This window comes from Excalfactoria chinensis, chromosome 1 (assembly GCF_039878825.1).
Source record: "Excalfactoria chinensis isolate bCotChi1 chromosome 1, bCotChi1.hap2, whole genome shotgun sequence".
Taxonomy (NCBI): Eukaryota; Metazoa; Chordata; class Aves; order Galliformes; family Phasianidae; genus Excalfactoria; species Excalfactoria chinensis.
In genome coordinates, this window is record NC_092825.1 from 50,164,745 (window position 1) to 50,183,147 (window position 18,403).

Consider the following 18,403-nt stretch of genomic DNA (forward strand, 5'->3'; position numbering starts at 1 on the left):
GCAACTCCCCATGTCTCCAGTTCTCATCCAGGAGTGTTGTGACAGGCTTCTGTTTGTGCTATAGGCTTGAGGAGTGGAAGGCAGTGGAGCAGCTTAGGAGCTAACATTAATGTCTGTAGATGGAGGCTTTGAGAGAGAATTCATTCAGTGTTGTCATAGTTGGTTAATTGTCACTTTTGTACTGACCTGACAAGTTTGGTCTTATGATGGCTTGGTCCCATCACTGGCTTCATATGCAGCTTTCAAGTGCTTGGCTAGGCAGCCTTGCTATAAGGCGTGGAATGTATCTAGGAATCAGTGATCAGAGTGGGAGTTAAAAAAGGTGAGATGAGGATGTGGGCAAGAAAGACAAAATTAGCATTAGACTGCTTGAGGTTGTGGTCAAAATGACTTGTAAATGGGCTGAAAATGCTAAGGAGGGAGAAGGAAACCAAAGAATCTCACAAAACATTTGATTTCCAGTGAAATGCTCTTGACTGAAGCAGACCTTAAAAAACTTACCAACTAAATGATGACCTCATTTATTACACAATGTAAGAGTTTGTTTTCTCTAGAGAACACATTCCTCAGGACACATAACAACAAAGAAATAACTTGGTGAGCTTAGAAACTTATATTTCTTAGTTTTACGGTCAAAAGAGACAAATCTAACAACCTACAGAGTGCAGGTTGTGGGGCATCACTCAGCAGTCCCTGTATCAAGCTCGTGGAAGTGGAGCCTGTCAGTGAGAACAACATAGCAAAATGGAGTGTTCTGAAGGGCACTAAGCTGTCCGGCTTGAAATTTATACCAGCAAAACCCAGTTTCCATTTAACTATTGTGGAAAGCTTTGCAGGCATCATCAGGTGTGCCATTCGAATAAGTTATGTATGCCATTTGTCCACCGCTTAGAGTCCTTGAAAGGTGTTTCGCTGCATTTCTTTCTAGGCAATTATTTAATTTATAAAAGGTTCCCAAGATCTGAATGCTGATGAAATGAATCCTTCTGATTAAATGGTTTCCACGATGTTGGAGAAAGGCAAAAAATGTGGGGTTTTTTATGCATTTGTTACTAGCACAATCTAAAGCCTAAAGACTTCATATACCTTTTAGATCCTTTTTATTGATCTGTGTTTCTAATTCAGCTGTATGTTTCAGGCTGATAATAACCTTTGTTTCAATAATAGATAAAAAGAAAATAATGTACCACGTGTAGACTGGTAAAAGTAATATCACATATCTAAGACAAAATGATTATATCGTTGTGGATGTCATCAGAAACGCAGGAAAAAGCTATTAATGTTAAATCAGAATTTGTGTTTGCTGGTATGTCATTCCTTTCTGCTGCAGTGCCTAGTGCGATAGTAGCAGGGGGAAATTATTTTCTCTGATTACAATGAAGCAGAAAACTTTTCTTATATACTGGATAAATATTAATAGGAAAAGTCTAGTAACGTGGATTTGAAACGCAGGAAAGATTATCATGTTGCATAGTCTACTCTTCTTAATTTTTAATAGAACATTGGCTAGACTGCATAGGTTCATTTCCCTTTATATTAACTCAAGAGACTTTGTAATCAGTTATTGATGTATTTTTGGGTGGCAAACCTGTATCTCAAGGCAATTTTGTTTTAACTGCACAAAGTGATTAATCTATTTTGACCAGAATGGAAATGATTCGCTTTATATATGGAGTCCTTTGTTGATATTTTCTTCTATAATATTGTAACTATTAGGAGTTTTAAAAAATATACACCAATACAAACTGTCTTAAAAATCATTTCATGGGATTTGAGGAGGTATTGCTAAAAATGTATGCGAATTAATACTTTAAGTGATATTTTTGTCTAAAGTCTCTTTGTTATTCCATGACCGTGCTACTTCTCCCCTTTCTTCTCTCCTTGCTTCCTACTCAGAGTAAACACCATTGCTATTGACGTTGCATCTATTTGCCCTTCCCTGTCAGTGAATTTTTTTCTAGTCAGTGCAAATGTTCATGGAAGTCAGTATTCCCTTGACTTACCATTCTTAAAAGCTTTTAGGATCTTACTAACTGTCTTAAAAATAGTTTGGGGAGGTTTCCATAAACAAGAGGTGAAATTATATCTGAGTCCGTAGATGTTTGTCCTTCTCAAGGTTTTTGAAGTGCAGTATATTAGGGTATGACAAAATCTTGACTCAAAATGTGAATTGGGCACTAGGCACTGTTCTACATATATGCCTTGCGGATGTTTCTATCTGAGCTAAGGCCATCTTTGTCTCACCATTGTACGCAGTGGAGACACAGGCGTATCTAGGGCACAGTCCATCTGTCCAGAAGGAGACGTAGACTTAGATAAGATGAATTGTGCTGCAGAAATATTTATTGCTTTCCACAGGATATAAAGTGACCCCAATCTGTCTCACTTAGATAGAGATAGCTGTATTTGATGAGATGAAAAAGAGTCCCAGGCAGGGAGGCAGCCTTTTCTTATTCTCACCCTTCCTCTTTCAGGCTCCAGATGCTTGAAGCCATCTGCAAACACTGGGAAGGTCCAATCAGCCTGGCACTCTACCTTTCTGATGCAGAAGCCCAGCAATTTCTGCGTTATGCCCAGGGCTCCGAAGTACTCATGAGCCGCCACAATGTTGGCTACCACATTGTGTACAAGGAGGGCCAGTTCTACCCAGTGAATCTTCTGAGGAATGTGGCCATGAAGCACATCAGCACACCGTACATGTTTCTGTCAGACATTGACTTCTTGCCCATGTATGGACTCTACGAGTACCTCAGGTAAATGGAAAGTGGAGGATGGCCTTCCACTGCTGTCCTTGTTACTCCACCCCCAACACTATGCAATTTGAGCAGATCTGAAAAAGGCAGCTTGTGGATGTTTAAAGTGACAATGCCCAGCAAAGCAAAATAATTTTTAGTGTAGAGGAAGAGGCTGTAACTGGAAGTGATACAATATAGCTACAAAAAGAAAAGACTAGGGTCTAGTGTGAGCCCTGTTAGCCACCAGAATCACTCTCGTAGTGCAGCAGAAGAATCAGCTTAAAAATTGAACTGGACTTGTGTGCCTCCGGTGGCGCAGCGGTAGAATTCCCGTTTGCAACACCAGGGGGCCCGGGTTCGAATCCCCTCCTGTGGAGCAGGGGGTAGAAGTGCCGCTCTGCTACACAGAGGGCTCAAATCCCGGGAGTTGGACTCGATGATCTCTAAGGTCCCTTCCAACTCGCACAATACTATGATACTATGATACTATGATGACTAAGGATCATTAAATGTACAATAGCATCCAGTGTTAGCAGAGATGTGAACTGGGCAGTTTCCTCAAGCATCCCAAGTTCTTAGTGTCAGTGACAGAAAAAAACATGCAAAACATGAATGGAGTTGTTACCTCTGTGACACGCTCTTTATCCAGTTCTGTCGCTTGAAAACACACTGAGGGTCTAACCATCTCAGGAGTATGACTGTAATGCCAGCACCTATCGAGGCAAAATAATTAGAGTAAAGAAACTGGGAAGAGTAACCTCAGTAGGAAATGTGTGATAATAAATGTGAGCAAGTTGGGCTGAGCAAACTGCAGACCTCTGATCCATTGACAGAGCTATTGTTAATAAAGACCCTTTTCCCCTACAGAGTCTGGTCATCTGAGGCCAAAGCATAGAGCAAGGAGGACACCCTGTGGCCAGACAGAAGGATATCAGTTCCTTAGTCCTTAACCAGTTTTGCTTTTCATCTCTCTCTGAGTTTGGTTAAACTTGGCCACAGTGCTACAGTGAGGGTCTGTCTGTAGGTGAGCTCTTTCAGTGCATAGGCCTGGGGTGCTGGGGCATAAAGGGAAATCTATCTTCCTGTGCGGTAAACTTACAGAGCAATCCCTTTGTTTCAGTATAGCAGCTATTGACAGCGGTATGTAGTACCAAAAATACAACTTGTCCCTCCTTGATGCTTCCCAGTGCACCAGTGGAAGCCAGCACTGAGAGGGGACAAAATGGCATACCACAATGTACTACACATTACAGCCACAGAAACTGTTCTCATATGGTGAAAGTGTATAACAGGACTAAATGCGCAGTGATGCCACACACTGGTGTTCTTCAGAAGAAGATGGATTGGCACTGACCTTTGTTACAGCTGAGATCTTACATTGCTCTACAAGTCCTTTGTGAAACCTACACCACCTTAACTGTGCGCCACTGTTGCTTGGGAATACTGAAATTGCCCATCTGCTACTACCAGCTCTTTAAAAGGGAACTGGATTTGTGCGTGTATGTGGACTAGAGTCTTTTGTTGCTTTTTCAATAATGATTTTTCTCAGTAAAATAGCAATGAGATTATTTTAAATACGGCTGTGTTGTATCTTTCCACATTGATTGTTCCTGCTATCTCTGCAGGTAGTTGATCAGTGCCGTCAGTCTGAATGGCAGCAGCTGTTTGTTAGAGAGCTGTCACAGGTTTCCATCTTCGCTTCCTCAGAGAGGACAGCCATAAGCAAATGGAGGTAGTGGTGTTTTAGACACTGCTTTGAACAGGATGTGCCAGACGAGTTCCTCTCACTTGCAGATTTGTGGAGTCCCATCTATTGTGTCTCTGCAGAGTATGTATTCTCAGAGAAAAAGGAATTTGGAAAAACATTTTCAACCTACTTTGAAGGTTGTGTGTGAATGATTACAGTTTTGAAGAAGCTGGTTACCAGTCCCTCTAGGTGTCTGTTGGTAGCACTTAGATTTGTGCTAATTGAGCTTTTTCACATCTACTAAGTAAGGTCATTTCAATGCTTTTAATCTCCATCAAAACCCCTTTTTGTCTTGTCTTACTCTGCTATAAAACAGAGAAGGGAAGAAATGTATCATGTAAAGATTTCCTGTTTACAGAACTCAGACATTTTTGTGGTCTTTGCTGAGTAGAAGTCTTTTGTCACATTCAGTCATTAGTTACTGAGGTCATCTTGTCATTACTCCGGAGCTAGAGGCTTTTTCTGGTTGCAACAAGTAAGGTGTCTGGGTCATCCTAAAGGCTCATCTGACATAAAATAACTAGACAGGCAGCTTCTTTATGGTATCTAGAGATGTCACAGCTAGCACTAAAGTTCTTTGCTGACACATTTGTATAAAATATGCCCTTTTCTTCCAGGGGCACATTAGCATTAAATGAGAGCTCACATCCAAACATTGTCCACAGGTTACAAACCTGTCCCTTGCAACACAAATGGAGAAGTATTTGTGGTTGATCTTTAGTATCTCAGAAAGAATCCTAATTCGACTTGTGCCTGTTAATTTTTGTTTGTTGGATGCCTTTGTTGGTTGCTTTTGTAGAGAGGATGAAAATCCTGGACTGACAATTATTACTCCCCTATCCTCCAGAAATACTATCTATCTGCCCGCTTGAGGATGGGAACTATTAGTTAATGTTTGGAAAGGACCGTGGAGATGATAAGATTGAACTCAACGCTCTTCATTCAGCCTCTGAGGAGCCCTTATGATTTAAAGTTCTTTTCTTCCATGCTTTACAAAAAACAGGGTTGGTAGGTAAATTAAAAACGTAACCCAACCCTCAGTGTGTCAGAATGACATACATCGGGTCTGAGCACAAAGGTGCCTGGGAAATGGTTTCCTGGACAACACTAGCAAAAGAGAAACCACTTCATGAAATCTTGTCTCCTTGCTTTAAGGTCTGGGGAAAAAGCACAGTCTTCTTGAAACAGGAAAAATGGCACCACACAAAAAAGGAAAACCAGATTTGCTTTCAATAGGAAGAGGTTAGATTTTCAGCTGGCGGTTCCGGGAGCAGGCCACCACTTATGGATGTCAGAAGAAAATGGAAGATGTTTTCTTCTCTACCAAAACCTCCATATCTTCATCATAATTAACATGGTCTCTCTTGTCCTTTGTCACTCAGATTCCACACCTGGTTATCAACACTTTCCTCACTTTATGTCACTCCCTTTGTATCATATAGTCTGCATCCAAAGCAGGCTGTTGCTCTCGGAGATCAGTGCTGCTGTCTCAGCTCCCAGCTCACTTTTGGTGAAACCCTCCCCTTTGGCTTTAGCACTGTGTTCCTCAGGTTCTCACATATCTCTTGGATATATTTTTGCAAAGATTATCACATTATGGTATTTCACTCTTTCAACTCTGCTTTGTCTGTGTTTGATTGCATCTACCACAAGTATCTTGTTTTCAGACTTCTGCTTCTCTCCGCTTACCTTTCTTTTTGTAGTTACCTTGGACTGTGCCAGTGATTTCAGCCTCGTGTATCAGTTTGTTCACTCTGCCCTTGGTTTTATTTGTAACACTACTGTCATCTGTTGTTTCCAACAAGAGATCTAAGGCCCAGTTCAGCCACTGACACCAGTACTAAATTTGCAGATGACAAGAGTAGGGAGCATACAGAACAAATATCCACATCATTTTAGTGCTTGTATCCCATATCTTAGAAAATGAGTCACGCTTAGCTCTGGTTGCAGTGCAGTTTGCTCTGCCTGACAGCCTCTGCTGTTGTCCCTGCTTGATACCTACATCTGCTTTAGCTTTGTTCAACTTCAGGTTGTGAACTTTGGTGGGCAGGATTGTCTCCTACTCCTTGAGCAGTGCTGGGACCTTGATTTTTGCATGGGACTTCAGAGCTCTCCATCAAAGAGACAGCAGCAGCCATAAATGGAAGCTGCTCTTTCCTTGCAGAGCCCAAAGGATGAGCATCACTGCAAACATTATCTGCTTCTTCCTCAAACTGAATCCTCAAAGCTGCACCGCTCAAGGCTGACAGATTGCACGGAGTCCAGAAAGCCTGAGATGTTGTCAGAGTAACTGTGTTAGCGTGCCCTGCTTGCAGAGAAGGTGTGAAGGGGAAGAAACATTAAAAGCGTCGTAAAGACCAGGTGCTGGCACTGCTCAGTGGTTCTGGAAGGTCATGGAGGCTGATTGTGAAGGAGTCATCTATTTACATGCAGATATCTTAGCCATTAGTGATGGTAAGGGAGAAGGCAGTGAGGAAAGTAAAGAAAAGTTATGATAAGACATTGTTAAAATCCTTCAGTTGTGAAAAGTTCAGTGGAATGTGGCAGAGGTTCTTTAAACAATGCAATCTATACAGTAGGGCTCTCAGAACAGAGTTCTTTTTATAGAACAGGCCCATAGGGCAATATGAATTCTCTAAAATTCGGATTTTATTAAATAGCCCATCTCTTTTCCTTTTTATCTGATGGCAGTAGAAATAAATTCTAGGTATTCTGGGCCTAGGAAATTGTTTTGTTTGGTTTTCCTGGTATTATGACAGTGATCCAAATTCTTTCATCTTATAAGGCTGTAGAGAATTTCTTGCTTGTCAACATTGTCCTTGATTGCTTGTTGCAGTAACATAAAAGTCAGGACAGTGAATCCTGTTAAGAGAAACTGACTATGACAGGAAAAGAGAAGCATATTTCTCTTATGAAATATAAAGATAATGAAAGGAAAATCGAGACAGAGTTATTTCTAATGACAAGCATGCTAAGATTCAGTTGGCGAATGGAAAAGCAACTTCTCTTTCTTTTTCTTTAGGCTTTAGTTTGTTAGGAAAGAATTGATGGAATACCTCTGGCAGGCCGTGTGTACAATTGCCAAGCTGTTGTTCCCCTGCTGCAATTGTCTAAAGGCCTCTTCTGTGCAAAATGCAGTATGCATGTGTGTGTGCGTGCATACACCCACTGAAACAGTCTCCACACTGCACAATTTGAAGCAAAAGGAGGCAGAAAGTGATACATCTCAGAGCACCCAGTACACAACTCTTCTCTTAGCACAAATGAGCTTTGAGCTCAACACTATCATGGGCATCGTGATAGAATGCCTTAGAATGGAGGGGACCAATCTAAGCCCACCCAGTTTCAAATCCCCTGCTGTGGGGTTGCCCATGGGTTGCCAGTCACTAGATTAGGCTTCCCAGAGACCCATCCAACATGATCTTGAATGCCTCCAGGGATGGGGCACCCACAGCTTCTCTGGGCAGCCTGAGCCAGTGCCTGACTGATTTCTGAGTAATGAACTCCTAACATTTAACCTAAACTTATCCTCCTTTAGTCTAAAGCCATTGCTTCTTGTCCTCTTGTTATCAGACTATGTATAGAATCTACTTCGCTCCTTTTTACAAGCTCCCTTCAAGTATTGGAAGGCCTCAGTGAAGTCTCTCCAGGGCCTTTTCTTCCCCACACTAAACAAACCCAACTCTCTCAACTGTTCTTCATAGGAGAACACAATGAACAATCATCAACAAACACTTCTGCGAATTTACCGTGTCCTTTTGGCTTGAGTAGAACAAAGACTGACCTTCATGGCAACCAGTATTCTTGAGAGCAGATATCTTTTCCATTGGAGAGGAATGAACAATGTACTCATAGTAAAGAACATTTGCAGTATCAAGCTGCCCGTTCTCTTTATTTTGAAATGCCAAATAATTTTCTCAGTTTCACGTTTTCCTGCTTGTATTTGTTGTTTCTCTTTGCTAGGAAGTCAGTCACCCAGCTAGACCTGGCTAACACCAAGAAAGCTCTGATCATACCTGCTTTTGAGACCCTACGCTACCGCCTCTCCTTCCCTAAGTCAAAAGCAGAGCTGCTATCTATGTTGGACATGGGAACCCTCTTCACATTCAGGTAATGGAAAGTACTATCATTGAACCTTTGTTCATTACCTCTAAAGATTTTTTGGATGTTCTGTGAATATTTGATGTTTCTTTTTTCTGTCAGCTATCTAGCTGCATTAAGAAACATATTGGATTTTTTTTCCCTTTCCATAGAGGAGCAGTGAACAGCCGTATGTGGACATATTCCATCTGTAAGCTCAGCATTTTATCTAGTATTATACTCCTCTACTGAAAGATGTTAAATTGAATTTGTTTTATTTTCATCATTTTTTATTGCTCTATGAAATCAGGCGCGACCATTACACTCATGTGCATGTAATTTGCTTCTTGGCTGCCAAATACTATCTGGATAGCAGTGTCCCTCATGTGACCAAAAATAATTTCTCTCTGCTCATCGGTTCACTTCCTCACTGAGTGATTGGAAAAACAAATACAGGCTTGCCATGTGCTCTTATGAAGTATGAAATAGCTGCTTAAATAGCTGTAGTTTCACAATGCGGAGGTAAAAGTCAACTCTGACTAGAGTTGAGAAGTGAAGAAATCTAAATTTGGACTTCCTCTCTGAAACAGACTCCTTTTGTGGCTGTGAACAACTCACTTCTATTATCTGCCAGACTCTTCAGTTTTAAAATACAGCTACCAGGGGTTAACTGTCTCATGGGTGTGTGGTAAGGTCTGATTAGCAGACAATTGTAAAGGATCATAGTGATGGCAAGAGTACAATATGGCCTTAAGATACTGCACAGAGAGGGGGCTTAGGAGACCTGTGTTCTTGTCCCAGCTCCACTACTGCCCCGCTGAGAGGTGATACATGAATCAATTCTCTTTCTTACATCTTTGTTCTCCCTCTCTGAAATGCAGGTAACAATGTTCACCTCTCCTTTACACAGTATTTCAAGATCTAGAGATAAGGACTACGAAAACGCTAAGTATTATCCATGGCCAACAGAGCTCTTTATCACCTCTCCCATCCTTTCCTTACTTTAGAGCGTTCTTTGCAGTTCTTCCATTCGTTGCATTATGCACATCTCTCATTGCAGCAGCCACCCTTCTTTCTTGTTGCTTTATACAGATGTTAGAGCAAACAGCCTGTGTGAGTCTGGAACATCCAATTCGGACCCTCCATCTACAAGTGATTTGAAATAGAAGCTCGAGATGACTGAGATATTAGGGAGTCATGCCTCTCCCTTGAAAATTACATGAGGGTAATGACAGATGAAGCATTTTTCTCACTCCTATGGCTCTTTAGCTTTTGAAGATATTCAAAATGACAATATATTTGTTGACAGAAAATATTTTTCTCCCGTAACCGAAAGAAAAATTCCTTCCAGTGGAAAGTAACATTCTCAGGATTTACAGTTGCTACATTCCACCAAGCAGCCAAATTTTCAGCCTGCGCAGCAGTGGTCTTCCACTATAGATTTCATTGTCAAGCTGTACAGCATGTTGGCATGTTAGATACACAGCCAGATTTGCAGGTCCGTTCTCAAGTCTCACACAAACATCTCTTTAACATTAGTGGGAGTTTTACCAGGACAAGGTTTAATAAGAAGTGAAGGACATGAGTTCTGTAGCTGGTTTACATATTAATGTAGGACACATTTTACAGATGCTTCCCTAGTTTACTTCTGCTGATTTCATTGCTGAAATCTATCAACAGCCATAAAGCAGCTGTGATCTGGGCTGAGAATTTCCACATCCACCTTCGAGATGCTTTAATAATGCTGCAATTCAAGGCTGAGCAGGTGGGAGGGAGCTGGGGAGGACTGCTGTGACAGTGATTGCTGAGAGTGCCTGCAGCATCCCAGTCCCTCACACCACACTATAGATTACGATCTTTCCTTGGCTGAAATTGCTTTTGTCACCTCTTTTCCAAATGGTGACCTTTTCTACCTCTGGGCAGCTAAGAAATACAAAACAGCTCTCAATTACATCCCCCAGTCAGCACCAAAAGAAAAAGGAAGATGTGAGCATCTGTGGATGACTGGGTGTGCTGGGTGGAAACCCTCTGCAGTGGTAGGATGCTTTGTAGTGGATTGCTGGCTTTGTGTGCAGGTGCTGGCAGTGACTATACCTCACAAGGACGTGCCTGCCTTCTGGTTGGGTGGTAGCTGATGAACCACAAATGTACTGCCAACACAGCTTTCAGGCTCAAGGAAAGCCACAGCTGGCAGGAGGTGCATCACATTGAGAAAACATAACCAACTACAACTGATTAACTAATTAACTGATTGCATCCACCATCTCTGGGCAGCCTGTGCTTCACCACCCTCTGCATAAAGAATTTCTTCCTGACATCTAACTTAGGTCTCCCTTCTTTTATTTAAATCCTTATCCCCTTGTTCTGTCCTAAAAAGTCAGTCTCTCTACTGCGTATAAGCTCCCTTCAAGTACAGGAAGGCCATAATGAGATCTCCCCAGAAGATTCTCTTCTCCAGAGGTGACTTTATTGGGATTTTTCAAAATTTCTACTGTGCTTGAAAATATTGTTGTCACTATTTTCACCAAGACAAACTTCTTCCAGGATTCTGTGAGATTAAGCGTGGCCTTAAAATTCAGTGTGTGTTTAAATCTTGGATGAGAAGGATCTGATGGGAAAACTAGATTTATTTATTCGTCTTGCTGGTGGAAGACCAATACAGACAGTGGACCATTTTGTACAGTTATATTACCTAAAACAAAATCTGTTGGAAATGGCACACTCTTTTATGGTAGCTTCCCCTATAAGAACATTGTGCAATGATGTCTGTGTATGCTCATTTTGCAGTACATTTCACATGATGATTAGTCACTGACTAAGACCTTGCTCCAGCAGATTGTATGTGTGCACATATATATATGTGGGCATGATACCTGGCACATACTCTTTGTACATAAGTGTATGTAATCTTAAACTCTCACAGTTCTAGCTTCTAGTCTTCTTATTTCATTATAAACAATATGTACACTTTTTTTACCATCCTGTACTCATAGAATCATAGAATCACTCAGGTTGGAAAAGGCCTTAAAGATCATCAAGTTCAATCATGACCTAACCATACTACCCTAATTCTAACAACCCTCTGCTAAATCATGTCCCTGAGCACCACATCCAAATGGTTTTTATACACATTGAGGGATGGTGACTCCACAACCTCCCTGGGGAGCCCATTCCAGTGCTTAACAACTTAACCCTTTCTGTAAATAATTGTTTCCTGATATCCAACCTAAACTTCCCCTGGTGCAACTTGAGGCCATTTCCCCTTGTCCTGTCACCAGTGCGAAGAGACCAGCTCTGTTCTTTCTGCAATCACATTTCAGATGTTGGAAGAGAGTGATGAGGTCTCCCCTCAGCCTGCTTTTCCCCAGACTAAGCAGCCCCAGTTCCTTCAGTCTCTCCTCACAGGGCACGTTCTCCAAGGCCTTCACAAGCCTTGTTGCCCTTGCTCCAGCACCTCAATGTCCTTTCTCTACTGAGGTGCCCAAAACTGAACACAGTACTCGAGGTGAGGCCTCACCAATGCTGAGTACAGGGGCAGGATGACTTCCCTAGTCCTTCTCACCACACCATTCCTGATACAAGCCAGGATGCCATTGGCCATCTTGGCCACCTGGGCACACTGCTGGCAATCAGTACAACAAAGTCCCTTTCCAGTAGGCTGCTTTCCAGCCACTCCTCCCCAAGCCTGTAGGATTGCCTGGAGTTGTTGTGACCAAAATGCAGGACCTGACACTTGTCCCTCTTGAAATTCATACAATTAACCTTGGCCCATAGATCCAGCCTATCCAGATCCCTCTGTAGTGCCTTTCTCCCCCCAGGCAGATCAACACTCCCTCCCAGCTTGGTGTTGTCTGCAAGCTTACTGAGGGTGCATTCAATTCTCTCATCAAGATGGTTAATAAAGATGTTAAATAGAAACAGCCCCAGTACTGAGCCCTGGGGGATGCCACTCATGACTGGCCACCAACTGGATTTAACTCCATTGGCCACAACCTTTTGGGCCTGGCTATCCAGCCAGTGTTTCATCCAGTGGAGCATACACCCATCCAGACCTTGGGCAGCCAGCTTCTCCACAAGGATGTTGTGGGGGACAGTGTCACAGGCTTTACTGAAGTCCAGGTAGACCACATCAACAGCCTTACCCTCATCCACTATGTGGGTCACCTTGTCACAAATGAAATCAGGTTTGTCAGGATCTACCTCAGTCTCTTCTTTGTCAGCCTCTTTCCTTCCATTCGCATCAGTTGCTCTGAAGAGGCAAGTAGATCTCTGGTATTATTTTCTCTGTTATGGTTTGGTCTGTTCCTTTCTTTCTGTTTTCTTTTGTTTTTCCAATCTCACTTCCCTATTTTCTCTTCATTGTCTGTTCCCTGCAATTTTAGTTTTCCCGCTGTTCCACTCTCTCCTCTCACAGAGGTTATACCTTAGCTAATGTGCATGCTTATATTACCATCCCCAGAAAGGGGCAAAAGTAAGTGATGTTTTTATGGTTAGTGTCCTGTTCCCCCCACTGCGTTAATCAGTGAGAGAGCTTTACTAGAAGAACAACAGCATTTGCCTGACTCTCTGCAGGAATCTCTCAATTAACCAAAGTTTGCATGAGGCTTTGAAGATCCAAATCACTTTGTGAGTGTTTAGTAGTCATTATTATTATCATCATAATTAATTTCAAAATGCCAGAGGTAAGATGTTAGAAGATACAGCATCTTCCACAATTCCATACCATTTTAAGCTCTGCATTATGATTGCGTTTTTTTCCAGCCTCGATAGCTGTTCATTAGTGGCTGCATAGGTTACAACATTATTTCCTGAAAGAGCCAAGAGAAGGAATGGGTTTTTCAGAGATGGTTCCGAAGGCCATTACAAACTCTAAGCTTCTTTTAAAATTGGGCACTGGTTTCTAGTAACCTCTGGTTCATTAATTCACTGTCAGTTGATGGGTTTTTTAATACAGAAGGGCTTTCTTTCCTGATCCTCAAGGCAGATAGCTGAAAGTGATGCAATCTGTGTCTAAGTTAGAAATACAGCCTTCAGAGGACCATAAGTTCCTTGGGACACCATTGCTGTCCTAGTAATTCCATCCTCCTGCTCTGCCCCTGAACAAGGAGTCAGTGAAGCTGAGCACTTCTCTATTTGTCCAGTGGTAAGCCATATGAACACACAGTCAAAGTGGCAACTCTTAGGTTTTGATTCCATCTCTCTGTTTTTAGCAATGGCTTGCAACACTGTGAGAATTTCTGGCTCGAGCCATTGCCTCAGGTCCCAATTCTGCAAATAGTTAAAGCTTAAATCTCTACACTTTGAGCACATGAGTCATCCTTGTGAATTTCATGTACCCTGTATTACAAACTGGCAGGATGTTTGTTTTGCCCCTTCTGTTACACATCTCAGAACACTGTAATACAGATGGCCTGCTATGCCTTTGTTTCATTATTTAATCTATGAGTCTGCAGCAAGAGCCTGTCTCATTGATTTTTGGAAAGGTGTAAGAAAAGTAAGTGGGCGAGAGAATCATTGACCCTGGCACTAATGGGGTGGATTCAAGCTGTGCTTGGAAGGAACCCGCTGTGCCCTAAACAAAATTAACAAAGTATAAAAGGATCTTTTTCTGTAAATCAAATTGATTACCTTACTTGGGATCACATTGGCACTCCCTGCAATATAGAAAGTGCAGCAGAAAGCTCTTATGTGGTATTTTACTTATTAATTTGATTATGCTTTTTGCTTCCTACCATAGAAATAACAGTAATTAATAAAACAGAACATCTATCCGGAGCTGCAGGTGTCTCTCATACAAATTATAAAATTACATATAAAGCAGATCGTGAATGTCACTGTGGTATAGAAATAGCTCATTTTCAAGGCCTTAAGAGAGCTGCAGGATTTCACGCTGATTTTAGAGCTCTGATACCACCACTTGGTTGCTAGGAACAAGAAGCAGCACTTTGCAGTGTAGATGAACTGTCTGTGTATTTTGTAATTGTTTCTCACATGAGCATTAGATAGTGTTTTCACACTACCCTTCACCAGCTAGATGTGTTTAAGCATTGAGCACATCGAGGCTGTGGGAAGTATGCTGGAAATAGTCCTAGAAATTGCCTCAGATACGTCCTGAAAATGACGACGTGAACTGTAAGCTAATGCCCTTATTTTCGAGCCTTTTATCTAACAAGTAACATTCTGTAGCCTCGCCAAGATGCATCCTATTTAATTGCTTTCCCCCATCCATGCCATTTATGTCTGCTTAAGGTATCACGTCTGGACAAAAGGGCATGCGCCAACCAACTTTGCCAAATGGCGAACAGCCACCACCCCCTACCGCGTGGAGTGGGAAGCAGACTTCGAGCCATACGTCGTTGTGAGGAAGGACTGCCCAGAGTATGACAGACGGTTTGTTGGATTTGGCTGGAACAAAGTAGCTCACATCATGGAGCTGGATGCACAGGTGAGGAGACGATGCCTGCATAACTCACTCAGGGCGCCAAGGGTGGGCAGCAGGGTTGTTAAATGACATCCACCTTCTGCACTGCTGAAGTGCTCATCTGGCCTCATTAACTGCTTAGTGAGGACTTTTTGAGCAGGGAATGCACAGTTCAATCCTTGTCGAGCATTAAAGAGAATTTCCACATCTAGTAGGTGGCAACTGTGTCCATGGCAGGGATATTGGAACTGGATGTTCTTTATGGTCCCTTCCAACCTAAGCCATTCTGTGATTCCTTAGTTCATCTGACAGTGCTGCACAAGCTAATGTCTTCAAGTAGCATGATGCCTTCTTCCCAGCACTTGCTACCAGACCCATCACCTACTGTGGAATCTGTAGACCTGACTGGAAGCTTCTCAGTTAAATAGAGGTTGATGAGTGCCAGCTGCTAATTTAGAATTCAGAAGGCAATCCTAAATTGAATCCAAGGGAAGGACCTTCAATTTCTGGCCTGGATTTACAGCACATCTCTGCTAAGTCAAGGACTTCACATTTCTGGGGACTCTGGCTATGTGACACACTCCAGAGGATCAAGGAATTTGATCCTTGGGCTACTTGCCTCTTGGATCTGTGGCTTGGGCTGGTGCTTCTGGGCAGAATATGTAAGAATAAGGATGCAAAGAAACCTCGAAAGCCCCAGACTGTCACCAGAGCTCTCAGAGCTGCCAAAGTCCCTACCACAGTCCCAGATTTTTAGGCTGGCAGCAGTTATGGCTCCATGGGAGCTCTCCATGAAATAGCAGTTTGCACTTCCCTGCTGTTCTTGGATGTGAAACTAACCAGTATGTTAAACAGCAGGGTCTGGATCACGGCATTTCCATTTATTAGGTGGGTTTTGTTTGTTTGTTTGAAGTTTGTTTTCAGTTCCAGGTTTTGAGCTAGTAGCATTTCATGTTAAATGAAAAACCACTTTGCTAACTTCTGCTATGACAACATGGATCTGAGATATGGCTTCTGTGCCCAGTTCTTACCAGCTTACATGAAGCTGAGCAGCACAAGACATACAGCAAGTTACTGGGAGGTTGTGTCTTTGGGGTGCAGGATACAGTGTTTTTCATGCAAGCAAGTATGTGGGTAGAATATTTTCTACTTCTGTTGCAAAACTACATAATCACTTTGGGCTGCATGCCATTTGCCCTGTGTTTGCAAAAGGGCATTCACAACAAGTCCTTGCCTACTTATGCTAAGATAAAAAAATAGCTACAGACTACATAAATGATATTGCTTGTTATGTTATCATTAATAATAATTGCTCTGCCATAGCAGTTTAATTTTCCTGTGCACTTTCCAAACAGTAATCAATTAACTATCAGTTGTGGAGAATGTCAGTGTGATGATTTATTATTTGTTAATCTGAGTATCAAGGCTTGCATTCCCACTGGCAGCTCTCGTTTGGCACTCATGATTTAACTCTTTTGTTCAGAGACATTTGCTTAGCATACAGACTCAAATGTAAGAAATTGGAACATATTTCAAAGTTGATCATAGTGCAGGTATTTTAAATGGCCACTGGGACAGAACAAAGTTGGGAAATTGTTTTTCCTCACTCTTTCAGCCTTTAAAACACACTGAAAAGAAGTTTCGCTTTCATCTGTAATGACACAGGTATTGGCCTGTTTTTCTACAAAATCACCCTGGAGGAGACATACTACTTTCCCCCGTGGCAGCTAGAAATACCAAATTCCCTGGGCTAGCCCAAAATAAGCTGAACTACCCAGTTGTTCTGTTTTCCTTGCGATAAATTCAGATGTGTCCCTAGCTGGGGTTTATTTAGGCTTTTTCTTCAGGGAGCTTTGATCTCCCAGCCACTCCTGCTGCTGCATGTTATGATCCATCTCCTGAATTCTGTCTCCTTCCATTGGCTGCTTCTTAAGGTAGGAGGAAGGAATTGGGATAAGTGGGGTGACACTGCTTCCTTGAAAACGGGGGCAAACTGCACCAGGCATTCGTAAGGCTTTCCTTTGGCTTCAGCATTGGATCGAGTTACTGCCAGCTATTTGGCTGGCTGTAGTATCAGCAGGCAAAACAACTCCTCAATTGAATTATTTCCCAGCTCCCTGCAACTGCAGTGTCTGTCAGAAGGACTGTGGGAGACTCCTTACCAAGGGCCTTTGCCACTAACTATCCTTCAAAGCGGCACAACGTGGAGGCAACCTTCATTATTATTCTAGGGGCACACAGATGTCCACTGAGTTGGATGCTGTAAAAATACATAGATAATGACAGTCACCGTCTGAAGCATTTATAAAATGTAAGGTAGGGACAGAAGTTCCCATGAGCGCTTTCCTTTCTCAACAGACATTTTCTTGTGGTAGGGATGGGCAATTAGGAAACCTTCGCCTGCTCTTCCAGTGACTGTGGAACTAGATTGTAAGCATCATTTTCCAGCCCAGCCCAGCATCTTTCAAAGGGGCTCATTAGCAGCAGACTAGTATTTTTTATTTTTTTTTTTGGAATCTTTTATGTGCCTAAAGGCCTTTCAGGGATGGAACATTGCTGTGCTGAACAGTTTACACTGCAGAGCATAAATAGTCACTGACTTTCAGGATTATAGACTTGAGATGGAAACAGAATGAGATGCACAACAGAAAAGATTATATGAGGGGGATTTATCTTCCTCTGCAGATTCAGGCCTTGATGTTAAGGTCCCGCAGAGTTATTACGCGGTTTGTTGTTTATCGTCTCTCCTCATTCCATCATGGCAGCCTTTGTTTCTGTGTTTGATTTCCCATTAGTTCTAATTTCTTTCCAACTAAAAGAGTTCTGCCTGTGAACACCAGATTATTTTGCTCTTCCTCTGTGCTTGTCATCCCTAACAAGCTCAGTGGGGCCCATTCCCATATATGACAGATTGTCACTTGGCACAAGTATTTACTGATTTAGTATTGCCTACCAGGGAACAGACACTCCCTTAATGAGAAAGGAGCAGCCACAAAGCTGCAGCTGCACCTAGATGTCCAATAGGCGCTGCTGTTTCCTAAATGTCTCTGAGACAGAGCTGCAGCCTTAGTACCTTCATTTTGGGTTGTTTTCTTCAACACCTGGTTTTTGGTAGCGTCTTAACCCAGTAGTTTTTGTTGATTGTATTTTGTTTGATGAAGAAGGATCTGTAGGTGAAAATTCTAGTGCTTATTAGCTCAGGTGTGTTCTCTCCCATGAATGTCTTTCCCTGACAAATAGTCTGTGTCCCTGCATAGACTCCTCAAGCTATAAATTCCCCTGGCTCAAGCCAGGGGAAGTTCAGCACAATTTCTTTTAAAGCCAAAATGCTCCAGGAAAGCTTAATGGTTATCCCACTGTCTTAGGCAAAGATGGTTAATAATGCAATGCAACAACAGCTGTAGATGAAAACTGGATGAG

The 18,403-nt window shown here is 42.2% G+C and overlaps 1 protein-coding gene across 2 annotated transcripts in view; it reads left to right on the forward strand.

Moving 5' to 3' along the window:
• LARGE1 (LARGE xylosyl- and glucuronyltransferase 1) overlaps positions 1 to 18,403 on the forward strand; it is a 312,296-nt gene that overhangs the window by 282,013 nt on the left and 11,880 nt on the right. For both annotated transcript variants that reach the window (XM_072326861.1, XM_072326860.1), the window contains 3 exons: positions 2,475 to 2,753; positions 8,446 to 8,592; positions 14,812 to 15,007. In XM_072326861.1, coding sequence (XP_072182962.1) covers positions 2,475 to 2,753; positions 8,446 to 8,592; positions 14,812 to 15,007 — 622 coding nt within the window. The remainder of the gene's footprint in view (positions 1 to 2,474; positions 2,754 to 8,445; positions 8,593 to 14,811; positions 15,008 to 18,403) is intronic.